This window comes from Rhizophagus irregularis, chromosome 7 (genome assembly GCF_026210795.1).
Source record: "Rhizophagus irregularis chromosome 7, complete sequence".
Taxonomy (NCBI): Eukaryota; Fungi; Glomeromycota; class Glomeromycetes; order Glomerales; family Glomeraceae; genus Rhizophagus; species Rhizophagus irregularis.
Genome location: NC_089435.1, coordinates 2,731,036 through 2,757,385, shown reverse-complemented (window position 1 = coordinate 2,757,385; position 26,350 = coordinate 2,731,036). Strand labels below are relative to the sequence as shown.

General features: G+C 25.4%; 5 protein-coding genes across 5 annotated transcripts; 2 read left to right on the top strand and 3 right to left on the bottom strand.

Moving 5' to 3' along the window:
* Positions 1–386: 386 nt before the first annotated feature.
* On the bottom strand, positions 387–2,017 carry OCT59_027385 (uncharacterized protein; the record flags this gene model as incomplete). Its single annotated transcript, XM_066136920.1, has 5 exons — positions 387–409; positions 483–641; positions 737–913; positions 1,187–1,409; positions 1,475–2,017. The coding sequence occupies 5 exons, from the start codon at positions 2,015–2,017 to the stop codon at positions 387–389; spliced, it is 1,125 nt and encodes a 374-aa protein (XP_065993355.1).
* Positions 2,018–3,660: 1,643 nt separating this feature from the next.
* Positions 3,661–4,383, top strand: OCT59_027384 (uncharacterized protein; the record flags this gene model as incomplete). The annotated part of the gene is made up of 4 exons (XM_025325641.2): positions 3,661–3,785; positions 3,847–4,001; positions 4,085–4,099; positions 4,178–4,383. The coding sequence occupies 4 exons, from the start codon at positions 3,661–3,663 to the stop codon at positions 4,381–4,383; spliced, it is 501 nt and encodes a 166-aa protein (XP_025180233.2).
* A 3,319-nt stretch (positions 4,384–7,702) lies between these two features.
* On the top strand, positions 7,703–8,674 carry OCT59_027383 (uncharacterized protein). The gene is made up of 2 exons (XM_025316572.2): positions 7,703–7,900; positions 7,979–8,674. The coding sequence occupies exons 1-2, from the start codon at positions 7,785–7,787 to the stop codon at positions 8,658–8,660; spliced, it is 798 nt and encodes a 265-aa protein (XP_025180235.1). The 5' UTR covers positions 7,703–7,784; the 3' UTR covers positions 8,661–8,674.
* A 2,981-nt stretch (positions 8,675–11,655) lies between these two features.
* On the bottom strand, positions 11,656–14,152 carry OCT59_027382 (uncharacterized protein; the record flags this gene model as incomplete). The annotated part of the gene is made up of 15 exons (XM_066136919.1): positions 11,656–11,813; positions 11,885–11,908; positions 12,000–12,135; positions 12,211–12,285; positions 12,385–12,509; positions 12,592–12,652; positions 12,727–12,829; positions 12,901–13,022; positions 13,118–13,205; positions 13,312–13,379; positions 13,477–13,633; positions 13,713–13,737; positions 13,872–13,905; positions 13,981–14,036; positions 14,143–14,152. The coding sequence occupies 15 exons, from the start codon at positions 14,150–14,152 to the stop codon at positions 11,656–11,658; spliced, it is 1,242 nt and encodes a 413-aa protein (XP_065993354.1).
* A 3,131-nt stretch (positions 14,153–17,283) lies between these two features.
* Positions 17,284–19,643, bottom strand: OCT59_027381 (uncharacterized protein; the record flags this gene model as incomplete). The annotated part of the gene is made up of 2 exons (XM_025316575.2): positions 17,284–19,477; positions 19,641–19,643. 2 exons carry the CDS (start codon positions 19,641–19,643, stop codon positions 17,645–17,647), a joined length of 1,836 nt encoding a protein of 611 aa, XP_025180238.2. The 3' UTR covers positions 17,284–17,644.
* Positions 19,644–26,350: the final 6,707 nt, after the last annotated feature.

Here is a 26,350-nt window from a genome sequence, read left to right as displayed (position 1 = left end):
AAGCAAAATTTGAAACGTTTTATTTGTTTATTTATTTTATATCATAATTTAAAGAATTTTAAGTAACAATGAAATTTTACCATTATTTATTTTAAAGTTAGTCAAATATTATGAGAGAGAACCCTGAGAGTATGTAACCTTTTTAACTCCTTATTAATAATCATTTTTCATAATGGGTTTTAAAGAATTAATTCGTGGATAATCTAATTTATTTTAAATTTATCTTTATATATTATAAAATTACAGCAAATGTGATACACATCCGCCGATCTGCGGATTCGTCCTTTAGTTGATGATAAAAAATTTACCGTTATTTCGGAGAATCCATTAAAATTTATTAATGTATTTTAAGGTCGAAAATAAATCGAAATAATTTTATAATTTACCTAATCTGAAATCACACAACTTTCTAATAAATAAAAAATAATAACGACGGGATTAGATTTATGCTTGTATATTATGAATTCAAAAAAAAAACATACCTAAACTTTCACTTAATAATTTTGATTCTCTTTCTTCGTCTATTACAATTTTAGTGCTTAATTCTTCCTGTGTTAATATTTCATTTAGCTTCGCAGAATAATCGATTTTTCTGCTTGTATAACAAGATAATGGATGATTTTTAGTAATAGGTTCGTTGTCTAAAAAGTTTAAATAGATAAAATATACTTTTTTACAATTAAATAAGAAATAAAATGAATTAACTTAATAAAGATATTAAATTCTTTTGACTTACTAGGAAAAGGTATTCTATTATTTGAATCAAAACAAGGACTATAAATACTCCAAATAGAAAGGATTTCTACTAATTCATCAGCTGTTGGTCTTTTATTAGGATCAGAATCCCAACACCTCTTCATTAATCTTGCATATATAGCAGGTAATGTTCCTTCAACAATTTTCGGTCTCAATCCTATACAAATATCTAAAGAAAGGTCAAAATCATGAGGTCTGTTATTGAAAGCAGGAATACCAGATGTAAGTTCCCACATAATAATTCCAAAAGAATAAATATCAGCAGCTTTAGTATATGGCTTTCCACGCAATACTTCTGGAGCCATGTAAGGAATTACTCCATAAATTTCATTTGTATTAGCAGTTTTATTTACTGGTCTACTTAATCCAAAATCGCTTATAACATGAGTGTTAAATTTATTTAGAAGTATATTTCCACTATGAAAATCACCATGAACTAAATTACACTTGTGTAAAATTAAAAGTGCATTTGCAACATCCATTAAACTATCATACTTTTTTACTATTAATAAATTAGATCTTAGATTTCCTTCGTCCATAAATCTCATTACCATCATATAATTTGATGTTTCTGGATCTTGTGTTATTCCATATATGAATACGGCTGAACGAGAATTACGACTTGAACTCACACATTGTAAATGATTTTTTAACTAAAATTAAATAATAATATTAATAAACTAAAACAAATATGTACTTTTTTTAAAAAATAACTTACTTCGTTTAAGAAATCATCATTAATATTTGATGAATTATTTAAACTCTTTAATACAACATCATATCCCCTTTTTTCATTTTTACTAAGTGGTGATTTAACATCTTTTTCTTTTGCAATTTCATGGTCATTACCATACCGAAGGCTTTTAGAAAACCTTGACCATGTTTGGGCTTTATTATCCCAATAATTTATAGGCCCATCTAACAAAATAGCCTTATAGACAGTACTAAATCCACCTTTAGAAAGATATTTAATATTTCTAAATCTATTGTAAGGAATCCATTCTATAACTTCTTCTCTTTTTCTTGCTTTCAGTTGAGTTTCTTGAATAAACTTGTCAATATATTTATTTCCACTAGTCCATTTATCAAAATCATGTTGAAAAATTTTGCTATTGCAATTTTGGCACCAATTATAATGGGTATTTTGTTGTTTACAATCGGTACACAAATCATATTTATTTTTTCTATATTCATATTCACTCAAAGTATTTGAATTATTATTTCTAAAATTTTTGAAGTTCCTACTAAACTTTTTAGACATGTTAATTTCTTTTGCAAAATAATTTTTTTTTTAATTGTACAAAATTTAATTTATATTTTTAAACCGTTTTACCCAAGTTAACTTGTTTAGGAAACCCTATAAAGAACAATGAACAGATTTACGCCATTTCGGAGTTACGATTACGAAAGGACGATCAATGAGACTATTTTCAGCAATGATAGTGATGTTACCATGCCAATTTGATTTAAATTTTGGTTAGTAAACAGTTACGCATGAAATAATTCTTTGACTAATTTATCTGAATAAAAAAATATTCATTTTTCTCTTTAATTAATAACGAATACATATACAGTACTCATATTAACAGCTCAGTAAATTAATTTTTAAAATAACCGTAAACGTGACTGGATACAATTACAGAATTATAAGATTTGCAGTTAAAGATCGGCATTATCTGTTATAGATTTACGCTATAATCAAAAAATTTTGTATTTTTGGCACTAAACAACTACGGCATTACGGCAGTTTAATGTGTTACGAATTACGATACAAGTATCCGTAATTGATTCATAAATTTAATTCTGATTCTACCTTTCTACCTTTGCTATTTCGGAGAATCCAGTAAAAATTTATCAAATTTATTAATATATTTTGAGGGCGAAAATTCAAAATAATTATATAAATTATAATTTACTTAGTTTGAAATCATACAATTTTAATACGACGAAATTAGATTTGTGCTTGTATATATAAGTTAAAAAATAAAAAAAAAATATGAAATGTTAATACCTAAATTATCACTTAATAATGTTGTTTCATTATCAATTTTTTTTTTTCCATCAATTCTTCTTGATTTAAAATTTCATTTAAGTTTTGCAGAATAATCGATTTTTCTGTTAGTATAACAAGATTTTAGTAATAGGTTCGTTTTCTAAAAGTTCAAATAAATAAAATCAGATAAATTTTTGTAATTAAATAGAATGTTTGATATGGATATCAATTAATATTAAAAACAGAAGAAATTAATTCCTCATCCTGATATTTCTCAAATCATAAATTATTAAAAATTCAAAAATAGTATTCAGTTATAACTTTTCTTAAGATATTAAGTAAATTTTTAAAGTAGATAAAATTACTTATAAATTATAATTTTTAAAGGCTATATAAAGAAGTTTTATTTTAAAAAAATAAAAATTTTTCATCAAAAATTACATTATCATGCTTTTTTTTTTGAAATAATTGGCAAAATGATTGGTGTGAATATTATTTTTATATATAAAATTTAGAGGGAGTAAGAAATCACCCAGATAAGAAAAAATATTTTCTTAAAATAATAATTTGCAATAAAATTTGTTAAAATATTTTGAAATTAATAAAAATTTATTAATTTTAATTATATAAAATAAATGCTATATATTTAATTATATCATTAAATATCAAATCAATTAATCTTGTTAAATCAACTGCACTTCTAGACCGAGAGCTTTTGCGCGCTGTAGATCAATAGATCAATAAATGTGTAGATTCTACTATGTTCTATATCGTCACAATAAGAGAGTATTAGCCACGATGAGTCGATGAGTTCAAAAAGGTTTTTATATATCTCAAGACTTCTCTCTTTAAAAAAAAAAATACTTTTTTACAAAATTATAAAGTATTTTTTTTATAGAATTATCCCCGAAATGGACATTTCGTTAAACCTAGGAAAGACTTCTTTTGGTGATACTTTTGCGGTTAGAGTCAATGATACTAATCAAATAAGGATTTCAGAGCTTAAATTCCTTATATGGAATGAGAAAAAAGAAATGTTAGGAATCATCCTGACATTATTAGCCTTTGGAAGGTTGACAACTTGACATCGCTGAAAGTGAAGAATACCAACTTAGTGTTAATAACATTGTAGATATTGAAGATAAGCTTGGTGACGTGAAGTTGAGCCTTGACCGCATGCTTGAGAATTATTTTTCAGTTATTCCTATAACGACTAGCATTCACATCATCGTACTTGTACCTACCGCTGCTGGTAAGTGTCTCCCAACGGTTTACTTCTCGAACAAAATCGATTGTATTGTTTACATCACATTTCTCTGTCAATTTTTTCAAAAGATCGCGATTTGAACCGTAAGCGCGCACAAAATTGTTATTGCTTGGGCTTATTCAAATACCGATTTTAATATAAATATATTATCTCTCTTTCAGTCGAAGAAGTTATTAAGAATATTACAAAAGGTCTGGGAAAGCGTGATCCTAAATTGTCTGATAAATTAGACATGCGTGACTTCAAAAGTGCAGTGGAAAGGATTCATGAATCAGTATATGGTAATATTGTGGGCCGGCTAGACAAATCAAATTACTCGTGTCTCATCAGTGGAGGAGCCCTCATTTCCTTCTTGCACTTTTTCTAAATGATCTGTATTAATTGCTCACCTGTATCTGAAATCGGGAATAGGCAAATCTCTTTTTGATTACGTTATACCAGAATTGAATCAGTTTGGCCGAGATCTTTTTGATAAATCCGATGATAAAAGTTTGAAAACTTTTCGAGTATGGAATAATATACATTTTAAATATCTATATATGGATTTCGGAAATAGCCACATAAATACAATGGTGATTATTGGCTTGCGCATTGCATACGCGTTTTTTATTGAAAAAGAATATGTCATAAAGTTTAGAAAATTCTGTCTTAAAATTGAAACTTCTGGGTGTGACATTGATCTTTTAATGTTGATATTGTCCTAATATATATCCGTGAATTCCTGAAGATCTCTGAATGAACAACAGCTCTTTCTATTTATTCATATTGATAAATTTCAGGAAATTGATTCCTGGGATAAATTGGATATATCAAACAACTCTTCCATAATACGACCTACTATAATTCGAAGTACGTGATTGGCCCACGCTCAACTATCTTTGTTCAGCCTTTCTTTTCAGGAACAGCACCGAAGGCTATCCTTGCGCATAGAGAGCCCTGGTATATCTCATTTGGTTGATACAGAAAGTTGTGGGTATACAATCATGTGAAGTATTGCGAAAATTGTGGAAAATGTCTGGAAAATTGCAATATTCCGGACGCCGAGATATTGTAAATTTCTGGAAAATGTCCAGAAAATGTCCAGGTGTCCCGGAATATCGCAATTTTCCAGACATTTTCCGGACACATGGACATTTTATGGACATTTTCGATGTCAATTTCCGTTTCCTTCGTTAGAAGAAAATTCGTTAACATGATATTAAAATCTGGTATAACTTGGAAATTTTGGTATATTGCAGTAAATTGGTAAATTGTATAATGCTTATATTATGGACAAGATAACTTCACTTAAGCAATAAAAAGCAGTTACCTTTGACTAAAATGGTGAAATTACGCTCTAAGTATTTTGCAAATTTAAAAAATAATGTAATTTTTCTATTTTTTCGTGTTTTATGTAAAGACGTTTTCACACAAGATATCTTCGTTATATAAAATTCGTTATATAAGAAAATTCAATCAAGAGGGCCATATTTTGGATAATAATCATACCAACAAGAAATAATACATCGACTGTTGGTCTTTTATTAGGCAACATCTCATATACTGGTAAAGTGCTTTCAATAATTTTTGGTCTCGATCCTTTACAAATATCTAAAGAAAGAATAAAATCATGGGATCTATCGTTAAAAGCAGGAGCAGAAATACCAGATGTAAATTCCCACATAATAATTACAAAAGAATAAATATCGGCAGCTTTTGTATAATTATGGTTTTCACGCAATACTTCTGAAATACTTCTGGAGCCATATAAGGAATTATTCCATAAATTTCTTTTGAATTAATGGTTTTATTTACTGATCTGCTTAACCAAAATTTTAACATTTTTTCTTTTGCAATTTCATAGTCATTACTAAGGAATTTTGTATACCTATTCCATGTTTGTGCGTGCGTTATCATTCCAGCTAGTTATATATCCATCTAACCAAAAGCTCTATAATAGTACTGTAGTAAAATATTTAATATTTCTTAGTCTATCAAGATGAACCTATACAATAACTTCATTACCATCTCTTGCTTAGTTGAGTTTCTTGAATGAACCTGCCAATGTACTTATTTTCACTAGTCCATTTATCAAAATCATGTTGAAATGTTTTGCTATTATTGCAATTTTGTCACCAAGACAAATCATATTCCGGTCGATCACAATCAAGATAATTTGTAATAATTTTGTAATTCATGCTTGAAAAATTACTAAAATTATTATCTCCAATGGAGGATTTAGGAATGATAGGCTATTAGGCTATCTTGTATTACGTTAACGGATTACGTTAACGGAACGATTTTACAGAATTCATAGTAAAGATAGAATTACACAAGTGCTCCGAGGTCCGAAATGTTCCATAGAGAATATGTTTTGACGATCTTCATCATAAATACTTGTATTAAAAAAACTTTGGCATTAACTATAATACATTGTGATAAACTTATCGAGTTTGAATTATCACATGATTTGCAATAATATTAAGGTAATTTTAACAAATCATTGGGTAATAACTTTATTTATCCCTGACTGTAAAAATGATTAAAGACTAAATTAGTGAAATCATAATAAAAATATTGCGATTACTGGTAAAATGTAAAATTTCTCACATATTAATTATTAAAAATTAATTTTCTTAATAAAAATTAATATTTATTTTTTTTTCGGTACGACAAGTAATTACAATTCCAAGATAAAACGGACAATTTAGAGTATTCTTCCATTTACAAAGTTATAGAATTATGTTACCCATGCAAATTACCTTATAAAAATTACCAGATTTAGATTGTAGGGTTATTTTCAGGGAAAAAAGACAAAAATTGATAATCACAATTGGTAATCACAATTGGTAATCATAAAATCGCACAGTCAATACTTGTAAATAATCTATTGATAACTTGAGTAAATTTGAAAAATTATATTTTACATTTAATAGTAATTTTGGAATATTAAAAATTTGACATGAGGATGAATAAAATAAATATAGAAATGAGTAACGGTTTGTGCAGCGAGCCACATGTTTACTTATGATATATATAGTATATTATTAATAATACAGGATATAAATAACTAAAAAAGTTATATTACTTTTCAATGATTCAATGATAAATTTTTAATTGTTTATGTATTTGTACTATTATTTATATTGTAGTATTCCGCGTAAAAAATCCTTTCATTTGAAAGAGAATGTACTGTACATCATTTCTTATACATTATAACGCTTGCTTATGAAAAGTATAAATGATTTTTTTTTATGCATTGTAAGTAATATTTATCGTTATGTCAACATATCTGATCATGTGTTCCATAAATATTAACCTAACTTATACAAGGGAAATAATGTTTACGTTCTCACATCGTCAATCAATGACGGACAAACTTTACTGCGGTATTAATTCACAATTATTTATAGTGACGCAAAGATAATATTATAGTTTTTTTCCTAAATCGGATCTGTGCAAATGCAACATACATCAAATGTCAATCATTGTCAATTACGATCACGCCCAGGGCATTTCGAATGGGAATCCATTTGAAATGATGTCATTAATTTATCATTATAACAATACTAAAATTAAATAACCAATTAATTTAGCAGGTAATAATTCTTTGAATACAATAAATAGACTAACTTGGATAGCTATATATTTTTTTTTTTAAAAAAAAAAAAAATTGAAATTTAAAAATATTATCGTTATTTAGATTTTTTTTTTAAAAAAAATTATATATATAAAAATAGTTATGTTCTTAAAAAATAATTAATTAAAAAAAAAGTAATAATAATAAAAATGTACCGGATTATACATAATGCAGTTTATAATTTTATCGATTTTTTTATTAAAGAATTTATTAAAGAATTCATTGGGGCTTTACTTTCTGTAAAATTCCCTATTTACCTACTAAGGCAAGTATTTTCATTCTGGTTCGTTTTACATAATATTTCATTTTTAAAATAAGTTGTATTTTTTTTTCTTTTTATTAGGTTTATATTTTGGATGACAATATATTTGTCGCTTGTTTTTATAATCTTTTTAATGAAATTACACAGAAAATTTCTAACACGATTCATATCATACATAAATAAATATCATCGACTTACGCAACCACCTCTTTTGAAATGTTGTGAACTTACTAATAAAGGAGTTTCGAATAATATTATAGTGGCTGAAGTGGATTTAACCTCATTTAAGACGCACGCAGAAATGTGTAAAGTTATTCATGTACTAAAAAGCAATTGGACTTGGGTGGCGTTGATGTGTGTTCCAATCGTTAGATTTGTAATTTTTGATGACATGAAAAAAATAGAAGTTGAGAATGTAAAACATGAGAATTTAAAGGGTGATATGAATTGGGGTAGGGAGAACGATAATTTTAATTGGAAGATTGTAATATTTTCTAGCGAATTATTAGACAAAATAATACCGAAATGTTTAGTATTTTATAAAAATCAAATAATGGAAATAGAAGAAAAAAATGAACAATTACAACCTCGTTATTACAATCAATATAATCAAAAAATCATTAGTTTAGATTATTGGAATTTATTGTTTTTAATTGGTATACAGTTATGTTTAATAATGGTTATAATGAGTTTTCGGTTCATGTATTATTTAATTTATTCATGGAACGGACATTTTAATAAATCTAATCATTTTTTGGAATGATACATAGAAACTGAAATTTTTAAACATTGTTTAATTGTTGATGGATTAACTTAAATAATTTGACGGGAGAGACATTTTATTAGATGAGTAATTACCCGTAATTTTTTTTTTTTTAAATAAATTTTTTTTATGTAAAAAATTTGCGGTCGCTTATTTACGGAGCGCTTCCGTATTGTAAATCTCATGTTAACGTAGCACAAAAATTACTTAATATATATGTTGATTAAAAATTCATTCGTTAGAAAAATAATTTATTCTCCGTAATTTTAAGTATTTCTTTAATATGAACTATTGTACTGATTGTAAACGGATAAAAACCGATTATAACTGGTGCAAAAATTTGCAATAGCAAAAGATTTCGTCATAATTTTGATAAATGGACTAGTGGAAATAAATATATTGATGACTTCTTAAATGAGGTAAGTTATTTTTAAAAAAAATACGTACAGAAATCATTAAATATTACTATTCATATTTTATTTTTTTCAATGTATGAGCTCAGACTATCCTTAATCAGTTGTAAGCATATTTGGAATAACCCAAGATCCAAAAACATCCAATTATATGATGGTAATGGAATTAATGGATGGTGGAAATCTAAGATCTAAAAAAATATAATCCTTTTGAAAAATATTTAAATTTAACGAGTATCGCAAGAGTGCTTTTAACTTTACACAAGCGTAATTGAGTTCATGGTGATATTCATATACTTTTAGATTATGCTGATTCTTATATAAGTGATTTTGGTTTAAGTAGACCGGTGAAGAAAATTGTTAATTCAAATGAAATTTATGGAGTAATCCCTTATATGGCACCAGAGGTATTACGTGGGAAACCATATACTAAAGCAGCTGATATTTATTCTTTTGGAATTATTATGTGGGAATTTACTTCTGGTATTCCTGCTTTCAACGATAGATCTCATGATTTTAATCTTTCTTTAGATATTTGTAAAGGTTTGATACCAGAAATTGTTAAAGGTACATTACCAGTTTATTCAAGATTAATGACGAGATGTCGGGATTCTGATCCTGATAAAAGACCAACAGCTGATGAATTATATCAAATTTTTTCTTTTTGGTACCGACAACTACTTCGCATGATAGAATACCTGTTCCTAGTAAGTCAATGTCAATGTCTTTAATTGTATAAAGTTTATTTTTATTTAATTAATTTATTTAATCTTTTAAGCAATGAACCTATTACTAAAAATCATCCATTATCTTGTGATACAAGTAGAAAAATTGATTATTCTGCGAAATTAAATGAAATTTTAAATCAAGAAGAATTAAGCATTAAATTTATAATAGATGAAGAAAGAGAATTTTAAAAAAAATGAAACATCATCATTAAGCGAAAGTTTAGGTAAAAAAAAAAACTATTGTATCAATATTATAACAATCGTAATTTTCTTTTTCAAATTTCAAAATTTTTATTAATATTTCTTTTTTTTTTTCAATTTAGAAAATTGTATGATTACTGATTCAAATAATCGAAAATTAATTTATTTAATTAAATGTTAATTTTTTTTGTATATATATATATTTCCTCCATTCCGTATATATGAAATTTTAATTTATGATATATATATATATATATATATGGTGACATTTACTTTTACATAAGTGAAAATTTCAAATTTAATACGTAATAATAAAAATTAATATTTTTATATTGTAATTTACCACGCGAAATTTAACTGTCTAATGAATCAAAAAAAATTACATATTAGTAATTTATTAAATTATGAAAAAAAAAATCTGGGCTCAAAAAAAATCTGGGCTCGTGCCAAGATCTTGACATGATCCCCTTCAATGATGATAAAACGAGCGTGAGTACTGTATATATTTATTCATTTATTATATTAGAAAATTCAATAATTTCGTGATCGTAGCCTTCCAAAAGCGGAAGAGTATATGGATAAAACCAACGTCAATTTCAGGAGAAAGTGATAATTTCAATTAGTTCGATAAGATCGCTCAAACACTTAAAATCATAAACAATCATAGAAAAAAGTAATGAAGAATAATCTATAATTTTATGATTTCATTCGCATTACTTGTGGCAAAAACGGTTGCAATTATTTTAAATTATTTTACCTACTATCTTAATCGACTATTCAATTCGAAAGACAAGTCTGATCGATCAATGATCGATCAATGATCGATGATCCATCAAATTTAAAGATCAACTTTATTCGTATTTATTACTATGTGACATATGTTTTAAGAAAAATATATTACATTAATTAAACACGTTGGGAAATGGGAATAATCTGTTATATAGTCTATTATAATAAGTAACGTTAAGCAACCCATTTAATTTTTGACTTGAGAATTATCAGCCTCCGATCAGATCAACTTCATCTACTTTCATCTGTATATGAATTTATTAATTTATAGTTATAACAATATATAACAATTTATTATATAGCAGTACATACATATTTCTTTATATCATTACATGAAAAAAACCCATTCCGGCAAAGAATTAAAAAGATGAATATTCTTCGCTCATTCTTTGGTAATTTGAAAAGATAAATATTACAATATATACGCAAATTACACAGTAAAGATAACTTGAAAAAAATTCTGCAGTATTTTGTACAGATTCAAGCAATCTGCTAATTATTTGAGTTTAAAGGTAAAAAAAAAATATTTCTGAATAATAATGTCGGACTTGTTATAAACGATTTATCAAAGATTTCAATGTAAGATAAGAGAAAGAATGTTTGCGTATCATTAGTCTCATTAACAAATTTAATGACTTTTTATTATTATACGTATATATAATGATTTCTTTAAATTGTAAATGTTGAAAATGCACTTGTCTATAGTGCCTAGATATCTACTAATACTTTATTTAAGTTAATTAAATAAAAAAAAATCTATCAAAAAAATTTATTAACTTAATAAATTATCATTATCATTAAAATCATTTTTTTTTAAAAAAATAATAATTTTCTAATACAACTGATCACCGATATCCAATTTTTTTAAATCCCTTCTTCTTTGGAAAATATCCACTCAACTGCATGTAATATATTATCAACAACGTGGTTAGCAGGATTTATTGGATCATTCACTTTTCCTGAAAATACTCCTGTTCTAACTAATATTGATGTCCATCCTGCTCTATTTGCTCCTGCAATATCTATAATTATTAAAAAAAAATATTATTATTATGAGTTGATGATAATCTGAAAAAATAAAAAAAAAATGTACCTGAAGCAGGATTATCTCCAACAGCTATAAAAAAAAATAATTATATTAGATACAGTAAATATTTTATTTAATAAAACGTAATTAAATCATCAAATTCATCAAATGTAAAATTTACCGTAAATTCTCCTGTTAGGAACATTCTCATCAGTAAATTTCATGGCAAATTTTCTTAATTTTTCAGCTGCATACAAATAAGTTACAGGCTCTGGTTTTCCAAACAATTTATATTTAAGCTTGTGACCCGTTATAACCTAATCAAAATATTAAGCGTAAATTAAAAAGAATTAATAAAAAAAAATAATAATTTAAAAATTAAATTTTATTACCTCGGCTAAAAAATCTAAACATATCCTAAATGATCCTTGAGCATATCTAGAAATTGGAAAGTCATTTGACCAAATCTATAAATATAAAAACAAGTGAATTCAAGTTTATAATTAATTATAATTACTATAATTTTTTTTTTCTTTATAAAAAAAAATTTTGGAACAAATTCTTACAATATCAGGATTTGAGAAATATAGTGGAATATTAGTTAAATTTGCCACATCATTATTTTCTAATTTTCCAACATATCCATCTTTACTTCTTAATACGTCCAATGTTATTTGTAAATCTCGTCCCCCTAAATAAAAGAATAATTAATTAATAATTCATTTAATCATGAACTTTTAATTCAGAATAGATTGAATAAAAAAAAAGCATACAATCACGGCTATCATGAAACATCATAATTGCTTTTATTGGTTCTTTTGAAAAATCGATTTTCTATTGATAATATATGTTACGTATAAATTTAATTTAATTAAATTGTATATAATTTAAAAATAAATTTAGCTTACCTTTATCAATTTTAAATCTTCTTGACTTAATTTTGTAAATGGCCAAATACTTTGATCCCACGCTACAATATCGTTTGGTATCACAACTCGATTAAATCCATAACTAAAAGCAAATGTTAAAACAATTTAATTTTGAATATACTTGACGATTAAAAAATTTTATAAATAACAAACCTCTCAGCAACCTTTCTACAATTATCACCAGCACCGCCTAATACTAAAATTTGAGAATTTTGGTACGTGGGAACCAAAGATCTCATAGGTGAATGTGACAATATGACTTGATCTTCTGATAACTAAAAAAAATTAATCATAATAATTTTTTATTTTGTAACTTACATTAAAATCAAGTACTTTAAAAAGAAAGAAACGCATTGTTATTGTAACTTACATTAAAATCAAGTATTTTAGAAAGTTCAATAGCTTTTTCCTTTTCGGTAATTCCTCCACCATTTGTTAATAAGATAAAAGGAATTTTTCTATGGATGAAAATTTTCAAAAATAAAAAAAATTTCAAAAGGATTCGTTTAGAATTATTTATAATAAAGTTGAATAAAGAAAAAACCAGAAAGCATCATAACTCACTTTTTAGCTTTATTCTCACCATTTAAAAGCTTTAACGCAGTTCTCGTTTCAGGAATTGCCTTACTACCCTTTAAAATTCAATTAATTACCAAAAATAAATTTATATTAATCATAATATTAAGTAAAAAAAAAAAATCAAAAAGAATATTAGTACAGACTACGGACCCTGACCAAAACACCATCGACATCTAAACATAAACCATAATTACAAATAGGTGACGTTGAATGCCATCGAAATAAGTTTGAATGATTAAAAACTTTTGTAAATAATAATTTATTGAACTGAATTCGATTTAATGAACGCAACATTTTAATATTGTAACTAAATAGATATTAAAGAGGAGTTAATAAAAACTCGACAGTATAATAAATAATATTTTGTCATAATTTTAAATATTTACCAATTAAATAAGAAACCAATATATCCTTTTGTAATAATTCATTTATATAATAATAATAATGACAAATGATAGTTAACGAAATATTAATTAATAAATTATTGATAAATAAATGATTTAAGTAATTGTATTAACGTCAAATAATTTACCTTAAATATTTACTTGATATATATTTCAAATTATAATATAATATCCACTGAACAAATTAACATCAAAAAAAAAAATTTAAATATTTATCAAAAATTGAACGAAAAATCTATTAATTTATTACCTTAGAATGTACGCAGTTTGTTAAAATTTCGAAGTAAAATCGTTGATGAATGTTTTCTATCGTCAATTTATAGTTTTACGGATAGTCACTTATTTAGCTAGCCGATTTTGTATAATTAAATCGGCTAAAGAAAATAAGGTTTTAGCGCCGATTATTGATCACGATAACACATGATGCTCTACGCAGTAATCTACTTTCTTCCAGGTTACACAAATTCTGACGGACGGGTTTGTATCGATTATCAAAAATATCGAACTTGTTTTTACGCCATCTTAATTAAAAATGCATTTATATAAAAGTTGTAAGATAGCACGTCTTGAAAAATCCTGCTTAATAAAATGTCAAAAAAGATATGAACTTAAACCCTTAGCCAAGAATAAACATGACGCCTATTAATTTAGTATTTATAATAATTGGAAAAGGAATGATGATTTATTTTATCCAATACATTGTATATGACAATAAATAAACTATTTAAAAATTACAATTAATCAAATCCTTCTGAAATAAACAATGAATTGATAGAATTAATAAATGATAAATAATAATAGTTTAGAATATAAAGTCGCTTGGATAGTTTTTTATTATCACAAGTTTATTAAGACCTGAATCTACTAATTTTATATTACACATACTACATAGTAAATCAAATTTTTAGTTTAAAATAATTGATTAAAATGTATTTGATAATGTAAAAAAAAAAATTGATAAAGTGTATCTGATACTTTTTTGATATAGTCCATTTGGTAATTTTTTTTAATAATGTGCTTGATAATTTGATAATTTTTTTTTTTTGATAGTATTTAATAATTTCATTTAAAAGATGCAGTTTAAATGATAATTTTTTTTTTCTGATATGAAAATCATTGCTGATGTATAATTCTAGACTATCCTATTATAATTTACCTTTAACATTTTCATACTTTAATGATTTTACAATATTTTTTGTATATTTCAATTTAGCCTATGGAGAATTAATTGCATATTCAATTTATTCCTACAATAGTAAAGGAATAATCACTATGAACACACAAGATATGTCTTTGCTTGATAGTACCAGCATCATCTTATTGAAAGCAACATAAATACCATTTTGCCATTTCATACCATATAAATTGAAGTCAACCCCAAAAATGATGATATTAGTCAGCAAGCTTCATACAAAAGCTCTGTGTAAAATATTTTGAAAATAAATGTACCGATGATGGCGAAGAGAGGTAGATGAATGAGTTACGATGACGAGGAAAGGTAAATGAAGAGGAGAGTTACACCAACATAATAAGATATAGGCAACTTTAGTCATTCTACTTAATTAATGTGATATTAATTTCTTATATCAATATTTTTTTCCTAGGTGAATTATTTGGAATTAATTTTTAGAAGATAGTTGGTCGATTATGGCACTTAATTGAGTATGATTTATGTGATGGATAAATTCTGGAAAATTATCTTAAATTATTAAAATAAATGGATTTAAAAATATAATACAAAAATATGTGCACTTTAGTAGAATAAAATTATTATTATCATTATTTTTCTTTAGATAAATAAGATTATACGAATAAAAAAAAAATATAATTATGAATAAAAAAAAATATTATTATGAACAGGAAAAAATCAAGTAATTGGAAGAATTGGGTGATTGAGAGTAATTGATTTATTTGTGAGAAAAAAAGTATTTTGAAATGGGAGAAAATGGAGATAATAATACTAGTAACAAGACTTTTGAATATAAATATAAATAATAATGAACTTTATAGTATACAAGCTTGACTGCCAATACTTAATATTTTTTATTGTATTATATGTTTCAATATTTTTGATTTTTGCTTGTTGTATGTTTTACCTCTTTGTTTCTTTAAATAACTTTATAGATATTAATAATATAATTTCAGTTAGAGATTTTTTTAATACTTTTCATTCAACTTTGTTTTCATTTGAAATTTATTATTACTAGTATTTTCCAAAAATTCAATAGAAAGATTCTCATAAATTGGATGTCATAATTATTAAGAAATGGGGAGGATTCTCATCAATAATCCTTTAAAATTTTTATATCCTCTTTTTAATGCCTGAAAATCATTAATGATATTTTATGAGGATTTGGTGAGGTATATGGAATGAAATTGTTGTTTTTTTTTCTCTATTGTCTTGTTTAGTCTCATAGTATTATCCTGGTGAATAGCCAAGATGCTCTCACAAAGGCAAACCAGACTTCCAGATTGGCTAGGTAGATGTAATATATTTGTAATCTCATGTATTCTATGGCTTTATTGCGTTGTTGTGTCAAAATTATATTATTTTGAATTCATCAAATATGAGTTTGACTAATAAATATTTATCAGAAATGACAAATATTGTGGTAATAATCTAAAGGTTGGGAAATGGTGTGTTGATAAAAGTGTAGTTTGTGATTAAATAAAGAAAAAATATTATCATTATTTTACAGAATTAGGGTACAATATCAACAGTGTAAGGATAAAGGAGACCATGTGAAATAAATAAAAAAAAGGAAATATTTGTATATTTGTAACATTTACCAAAAATTTTCAAAATTGCTATTATTGTTCATAATTGAATGAAAATAAACGCTAAAGCATATTTTATATTATACTTTAATTTGGTTCATGTATTGAATCTATTTTTAAAAAAGCATAAACCAATAATATTATTTTATAAATTAAGGCCACACAAATTCGATTTTTCGGTTCACTTCACCCGGCCGGGTCACTTTTTCAAATTTCAAAAAAAAAAGTTTACACATAAAAAAAAATTATCACGTGATTAATACGTGATTTATTGTTTATCACGTGGCTGAGAACTTCTGTAACGAAAATAAATTCTTTAATTACCCTCCTCTTTAAAAGTAAACCAATCAGATGTCACGATTTTATATATAAACTTTTTTTTATTAATAAACAATAAACCCCGGGTCCCCGGGTCAATTTTAAATTTCAATGTTACGTGAACCGAAGAATTGAATTTGTGTGGCCTAATAATCTAATATGCAAGTACATTATATACTGTATATAAATAAAAAAAAAATAGCGATGAAGCAATATGAAATTACGATTTTCATGATTAGAATGTTAAGATTTGCATAATAGCTCAGCCTCAATACAACTAAATCTATTGAGCAAAATTGAATTTGTTTAATTGATCGACTTGAACGCTTAAATTTCATTATTTATTTTCTTAAAGTTTGTATTATCATCGTTATGACAGAACTTTAATAAATTTATGATAAAGAAACTAGTAAAGCAATTGAACAACATACACACTTTAACAAACGCACTCAAAGCTCAGTTCTAATATCTTTATTACTAAACCATTTTGATCATACAAGAATTTCATGACAAAAAGTAAATTCCAACGGACTAAAAATATATAAGATTCATCGTAAATAATTTTCTATGTAAAACTTTAAATAGATACAATATATAAATAAATTGGATTTCACATTTTTTGCTATTACTTCCCTTTAAAATATAAAACACCAAGACTATAATTATAAGGTGGTACTTGCAGCTACTAACGAGCAAGTTTTATGTTCGGAAAATCATGAAATAACTGAATTAGAAACATTCTGGATTTCTGGTTTAATAATTTATAACTCAATTTATATATAAGTTAATACAAGAAGTTGAGTATCTATAGAAATTAATTAACAAGTAATTTCAGTATAAACATTAATATCCTTATTAAATGTATAACAAATATTTAAGAGCGTATGCGTCTTATGTGTCTGAGTATATGCTAGGGATGAAACTTCACCAACGTTCAAATCTTGTCCTTCAAAAAAGTAATTTTTCCAACTTTCTTTCACCATCGATGCCGCACCTACATCCCCGATATTATATGGATTTGTGATAACCTTGTCATATCGGAAATATCCTGATGGGTCTATAAACTTTCCAGTCATTGAAATAGTTTTCTGTGCACTTTCATAAATTTCTCGACGATATTTGCTTTCATATTCCATAATATGTGCACCAAAGACTTCCGTGATCCAATTCATTGAAGTCATCACATGAACCGTATCATTACCTGAACATGCTCGAAGCAACTTGTGAAAATCATGCGCGTAAAAGTAATCACAAATATTGCTCCAAGACATTGTCCATGGATCCAATTGTCGAATTGAGGCCAATAGCTCGGCATTATCATTAGTAACTGTTTGATAATGTAGGTAAATTTCTATTGATACAGAATTTTCTGCAGGTGGTGATAACCAAGTACAAATTTTTGTGATCGAGTTCTCAAAGAAATCGTAAATTGCATTCAAGAAGGATGTTTCTTTACGTTTGTTTTTGAGCAAAATAGCGTCCATTGGCATCATTTGAGACATAAATTCACTTGTTGAATGTGGAGAAATTCCGTCATTACAATTAAACATTGTAATGCTTGCAATTAAATTATTCTTTTGTTGATCGTCCATGAGCGGAAATTCTCCAGTAAGGATATGTCTTGCAACTTGCACACGATCTCTTGATTCAATAAGATTAGCAACAACGGAAAAAATACCACTTTCCGAATTAAAAGTTTTTACCCAGAGTTCATGCGCTTCTTGTCGAGATTTTGGGTTTCTAACAGATTCATTCCAATGAGAAATTAATGATCTAACTTTTGGATGAAGTTCCTTTTTTGTGGGATTAGGAGGTTTATTATTTGGAGCATTTCCATATTGTAATACAATTTTAACAGCATTCTCAAAGTGTTTTAAAGTTTCTCTTGTCCATACACTAGAAGTCCAAAATTCTATGATTGACTGAATTGGTGCCTTTTTCGTCATCATTTCTTTTATAACATTTGATTTTGCTACAGCATAAACGGATCCTTCGTAACCAATGAATTTATTTGGTTGCTCCACAGAATTTTTATTTTGTACAATTCTAGCTCTCAAAAGTAAATCCAAATCTACAAATCCAATAGCAACGTGAGTTTTACCTTGATCAAGTAGTAAGCTTTGTTTTGGCGTATTACTAAAACTTAGAGCACCCCTGCCTTTATCTCCAACATATGGGTTCTTTGTTTTTCCGGTGAAAATATCACCAAATTTTCTTGGAGCTGAGAGAAAATTAATAAGTTCTTTTGAAAATTCATTCCATCTTTTCATAAGGTGATTAGGATCAGGTTCATCAAGATCACTATCTAAAAATCTTTCAACAATTTGAAGAGACTTTAGTGATGATTTGGCAGAGTTAAGAAATTCAATCTGAACATTTTCATGAGGATATTTCGTAGCATATTCTTTTCCAAAATCAGGTACATTCCAATTTTCCAAAGGATTATTTTTATCTATTTTGAACATCATGTCAGTTAAAAATTCTGTCATTTGAGGTAATGATGATGGTAAGGATGAACCGGAAGGGAAACTCGGCATAGGAACTTCATTTTTTCCACATAACTTTTTGTGCACCTTCCAATCTTTTTTTTGACATTCCCTAGAGCAATAATATATTTGACGACATTTTGAACATCTGGTTGTAGAAGGATTCTGACATACGTTGCATATATTCATTATAATATATATATATATATATACGCACGTTATTTAAAATGATAATAATAAAAAAAAAGGAAAGAAAGAAAAGTTGTTGTGAATAAGTTGAACAATACTTAAAATAATGACAACGTTATACTATTAATGAACAAATTACCATTTAAAGTTTGTTAAACCGTTACTCAACATCGTTTTGTTTACAAGAAAGGAAATTTAATAGTAATATTTATATAGCAAATGATAATCCTTATAAACCTTACAAATTTTATTAATCAAATTAGAAATTTTCATAATAATTATTATATTTTTATTCCCAAAATACATGAAAATATGAAAAAACGGGCGTTTTTTTTTACAGCCATAAAGGCGTAATCAAGACGAAAATTCTTAGGTAATTATGCATAAGGTTGATCTTTCCTTATTTTAAACTATGATCATTTTTGCAGATCTAAACTTCGGGATCCAAAAGATTTATTTATCCGGTTTTCAATCACGATATTATATTCAGCACTAATTAGAGAGAATTTGATAATTTTGGGCTGATACTTTGCATGAAATTCTTATGGTTTAAAAAGGGGTTCAAGATTTAAGATATATATTTAGTTACGCTGATTCCATTCACAGCCATATAATGAAATAAATAGTTAATATCCAAATTTATGTAATAAATATTCCTTTTATTGATTAAATAAATTGTTATCATGAAAATGGAATTCTATAATTGCTTATTAAAAACAAAAATACTTATAACGCAGACGAGAAATTTTAAAGCTATTTTTAAAATTTTTTCCCCCTTATTTGTTCTTAAATTAGGTAATGAATATAAACTTGTACAATTTCAGATATTATTATAATATCAATTGTTTAAATGATTTGATGATGTATTATCCAATGATTTATCGGATCAAATCAGATGTGTTCTTATTAATATCAAATAATGGAAAGTAATAATCATTTAATTTATTTATAAATAGATTATAATAGTTGAATTTATAGATATGATTAATTTCTTAATTTATCATATAATGTGTTTTACGTATTTATAAGTAGGCACAATAAATTATTATTTTTTTAAAAGAATTCATTTGGGTGTAGAGAACGCGAAGAAATGAATATATAATACCACTGAAATTTATTGTATAATTATAATTTTTTTTTAGATTATAGAAATACACTAAATCATGATAGTTAGTTACTCTTAAGATTCTTAATGTACTATAACTAAACTTTTTAAATAACATCTTATACAAAGGAGACGCAAGAAATTTGACGATATATAATAAATTATTTTTACTCTGTTATTTATATCCTTAAAATCATTAAAAAAAAGACTATTTATATATTTATATTGAAAATTGAATTTCAAGTGGTTTTTATGGCTAAAACATAGTTGAAAAATTGAAAATTTTTTACTATAGTATTTAGTTATTCATTTACATAGCATATTATTATAGACAGAAAAAGATTTTGGAGAAGTTATACATCTCTAGAGATACTTCTCACATGAAAAGATAAATATTTAGAATATATTATGCATTTAACTCTATATTTTTATTTATTTACAGTAAATATTTGCAACTGTTTAGAAGTACTACCATACAAAAATATGAAAATATATAAAATATATTGTAAAGATATCTGGCAAATAATGCCGAAATAAGTGTCACACATTAAAATATTATATAATAAAATAAATTAGGATATTCCCATTTCCTATTACATAATTAATTACGTATAAGTAAGATCACATAATCTATTAGATAAATAATTAATATTATTCCTGATAGTTATATGATTTTCTTATAATATATAAAATTAATTTTGTCATAAATGCTCTTTCAAACCAAAAAATATTTTCCCATAATATTTATAAATGATTTTATTAATCATTTTATAAGGTTAATAAAATATTATTCTATAAGTTTTTTACTTTTACAATTACACTTAAAATGACACATTATAATTTATAACAAAAATAATAGAACAATTGCATATTATTACCAGCAATGGTATTGAATTGGCAAAGTAAGCTTTAATAACATACATATCTTACCTATAAACTATAAAAACTTAAAATAGCAAACTTAACAAAAAAAAAATAATGCAAAATGCATAAAAATTAATATTACATTACTATAGCACATTAATTAATATAAATAATATTATTAAGTGATTGCATTACATAATCTGAATCCAATATAGCTACCACCACTGAGAGCGCCTCGATCACCCTATCACCATCGAGAGCGCAGGCTCGATCACCCTATCACCACCGAGAGCGCCCTTCATCCTAGATATCGTAAACTTGATGGCACTTATTCAGTATATCTATAATGATAGCAATTAAACAATTAAAAGATTATTTTAACATATGAAATATTAACTTGTTTTAATATATTTAATCGGGAGACGGCAATTTAAAATATAACTGTGTAACAACATTTCTTGAAATGCTCCTGAGATTGCGACAGATTTGCAATCACACGCAGCTTTGTCAGCATTCAGTTAATATGAGTCATATTTTTACATTTTCCCCTAATTTTCGTTTATATCTTTTCCTTCTCATTTAGCTTTTATTTGCTTTTTTTACATCATTATTTCATCATTATTTCATTCACATTTGTCAATTCTTTAATTATATTTTATAAAGAATTTAAAGCCGAATCAGGGATAAATATTGTGTACACTATTATAATAATTATTTAAATTATTTATTAATAGTTTAAAAGTAATATTTATTAATATTTATTGAATTGAAGTATCTAGCATTTACTTAAATATATATTTAATATAGATAATAAATAGAAAACTAGATAAAAGTGTGAATAATATGCAGAAACCTTTTAAATATGTGATCAAAGAAATTCCAAATAAATATAATATATACAGTGTTATAAATTTATTAAAAAAGAGATAACTATTAGTCAAACACCTTTTTTTAAGAACAATAAACCCAAAAATTTCATGTAAATATAAAAGAATTTACATCAGGTTGAAAAGATCTTCCGCGCACGTGCACATCTAGTAAACTTTTATTACCACATACTAGGAACAAAAAATCATATATGTATATAAAATAAGAGGTTAATATAATCTGCAAACTTAGACATTGTATTGCATGTTATTAGATATTAGTTAGATATACTTGTTGATTTAATAAAATAATATTATGGTAATAATTCCTGTTAATATCAAATTCAATTAATAAATATATCATTACATATTTGTGGTACATAATTGCATTTTTAAATTATTCTAAAAAATAGATTCAAAATATACTTATGCTACTTATATATTGATAGTTTTTTTAAAAGAAAAGATAATTCAACTCTAAATTAATTTAAAAAGCTTGCATTCAAATAAAATTAAATAATCTCTACTATTATAAAACTATTTAATATGTCAATAAAATCTTGTGTTTCAAAAAAATATTTTTTTTGCACATCGGAGAAGTTAGGTCCATGCTTTTTGAAAGCATTTTTTGTTGGATCACTTAACAATTTATTAGATTGGCATGATCTTTATTGTGATCATCTCCAACTCTATATATTTAATAATGATAAGAAAGAAATTAGTTTTTAGTTTATCATTTATAATCTTAATTTAGCTATAAACTTTTATAGTAAATGATTTATTTTCTTTTACATATTATTCTTTTTTTTTTAAAAAAAAAAATAGTGAAAATAAGAAAAACTTTCACAGTAAATTATTTATCTCTGATATTGATTCCATACATATTTTAGTTTATTCTCAAATAACCTGGGAAACCCAATAATGATTACTCAGCAAATTCAATACAATAGGAACCCTATTAATTATAAAAGTTTGTAAAAGCTTTGTAATCTGAAATATGGTCTAGTCTATCCATATATATATATATATATAATAACAAACACCAATTATTTTTCAGTAGATTAATCTAAATTTTTTTATCCTTTTCCATACATCGGGTTTCTCTTTTTTTTCGGTTAGGACTTCTCTCTTTTTTTTTGACTTCTCAGTCTTCTTTTTTTTTGGTCCACTCCTTTTTTCCTAGTAATATATAGCAGATAGATCTCGTATCATTTATAAATTCAAATGGGATTTAATCAAAATCTCAATCATTGCCATATGCAATTTTTTAACATAACATTTGATATAATGAATGAGTTTCTGAATTACAGAAAGTTCTATTAGCTTTAGTCATCTAGTTTCTGATATAGTGCAAATTGTGATAAAGTTAGACAGTTAAGATCTTATATATATAATTTTCCAATATTAGCAATAGTATCAACTTTAGATAATAAATTAATTATTGCATGTCCATTCTAATAATAAAACCAGCATTCTATTTAAATTCCTTGATAACTCGAGAGGGCGAGATTTTCTTAAAGTAATCAGTAAATACAATGTTTCAATACATTGTTTGACTACAACAATAAAGAATGGGTTATTAAAAAAGTTATAGTATTGTTTTCTGGTTAAGAATCATTTTACATGTACAATTTAATCAATTATAAGTGATTACAATTATATTTGATTAAACAAGTATTTTTTTTTCTCGACTGGAATCACTTAAAAAGGACTTTTTTTTTTCATTATACTATATAATATTCATTTATGAAGCTTACGACTGATAATTATGCATCATAATTTTATGTCTAATTTAAAAGATGAAACACACAATAGCCACAGAATATTAAATTAATTAAATTTAGTGTTACTTAAAGTATGAAAGATCTTTTAAAGGCTGAAATATATATTATTATCATACTAGCAATGCAACATTTAAAAAATGCTAATAGTATGTATAATTTTAATAAAATTTATATAACCTTATTTTTATAATTTCTTATAGTGCCTTTCTATTAAAGAATTAAAGTATTTGATTGAAGCTATTACATAATGTTATCATCATTACAAGAAATAATATTTATTTTATTTAATATGAAAACAAAGTATAAAACTTGATTCTAAACTACATCATAATGTCAAAATCTTCACAAGTTCCAGCTATGTAATAACACATAAGTATAATAAGAAAATTATTATTATTATTTTTTTCTTTTTAAAATTTTATTCAAAAAAAAAAACGTATCGTTACGTATAAATAAGTTTTATAGAATACGACATGAAAATGTGACGTCAAAAAATAAAATTTTCGAAGTAAAGAATTTTCAAATTATCCGAATTTTATGTCTTATCTTATACAGGGTCTATAAAAAAAAAAATATTATTTAATAAAAAATTCAAAATAAAATATATACAAATTACGTAAAATTATAACTTACCCATTTTTAATCAGGAATAATACAGTTTTCTAAATCGAAAAAAAAATTAAAAAAAAAATTAATGATAAATAATAATAAAAATTTATTTTACATACCTAAACTTTCACTTAATAATTTTGATTCTCTTTCTTCGTATACTACAATTTTAGTGCTTAATTCTTCCTGTGTTAATATTTCATTTAGCTTCGCGGAATAATCGATTTTTCTGCTTGTATAACAAGATAATGTATGGATGATTTTTAGTAATAGGTTCGTTACCTAAAAAGTTTAAATAAATAAAATTAGATAATACTTTTTTACAATTAAATAAAAAATAAATGAATTAAAGATATTAAAATTTTTTTTGACTTACTAAAAATAGATATTTTAATTTTTAGACCATGTTTTAGATCCAAATAGAAAGGATTTCTACTAATTCATCAGTTTTATTAGGATCAGAATCCCAACACCTCTTCATTAATCTTGCATATACAGGTAATGTGTCTTCAACGATTTTCGGTCTCAATCCTTTACAAATATCTAAGGAAAGGTCAAAATCGTGAGGTCTATTGTTGAAAGCAGATGTAAATTCCCACATAATAATTCCAAAAGAATAAATATCAGCAGCTTTTGTATATGGCTTCCCACGCAATACTTCTGGAGCCATATAAGGAATTACTCCATAAATTTCATTTGTATTAGCAGTTTTATTTACTGGTCTACTTAATCCAAAATCGCTTATAACATCATAATAGTAATTAGAGCCATCTAGAGTACATTTCCACTATGAAAATCACCATGAACTAAATTACACTTGTGTAAAATTAAAAGTGCTTTTGCAATACACTCTAAACTATGATAACTTCCAAATGGATCATAACTTGTTCTTAAATTAGATCTTAGATTTCCTTTTTCCATTAATTCATTACCATCATATAATTTGATGTTTCTGGATCTTGCGTTATTCCATATATCCATACGGCTGAATTAATCCCATAACTTGAATGTGACACACATTGTAGATAATTTTTTAACTAAAAATTAAACAATAACATTATGTACTTTTTTTAAAAGAATAACTTACTTCGTTTAAGAAATCATCATTGATACTTGATGAATTATTCAAGCTCTTCAATACAATACGAGCTCCATGATTCTTATCTTTATTATAGTTAAGTGGTGATTTAACATCTTTTTCTTTTGCAATTTCATAGTCATTACTATACAAAAAGATTCCGGAATACCTTATCCATGTTTGGGTTTTATTATCCCACCATTGTATAGGCCCATCTAACAATATAGCTTCATAGAAAGTACTAAATCCACCTTTGAAAGATATTTAATATTTCTAAATCTATTGTAAGGCATCCATTCTATAACTTCTTTATTATTTCTTGCTTTCAGTTGAGTTAACAACTGTACACAGTAGATATGATGATAATGTGATTTTTTGTTACTGTGAATACAGTATGTCGATCAACTATTCCATATCATGACCATCTATATTGATTATTAAGTCAGATTCATTTAGCATTTAGTTTAAAAAACTACCAAATAAGAAGGGTAGTTGATGTGTCAAAATGTTGCTCCTCTAAACAAGGAAAATGAGGCCATGAAG

What these genes read in the sequence shown, in the direction of transcription:
- OCT59_027383 (XM_025316572.2), top strand. Translation starts at nt 7,785, where the DNA reads ATGTACCGGATTATACATAATGCAGTTTATAATTTTATCGATTTTTTT. An exon ending in TTCCCTATTTACCTACTAAG is followed by an intron (nt 7,901 to 7,978) that starts GCAAGTATTTTC and finishes TCTTTTTATTAG; the next exon opens with GTTTATATTTTGGATGACAA.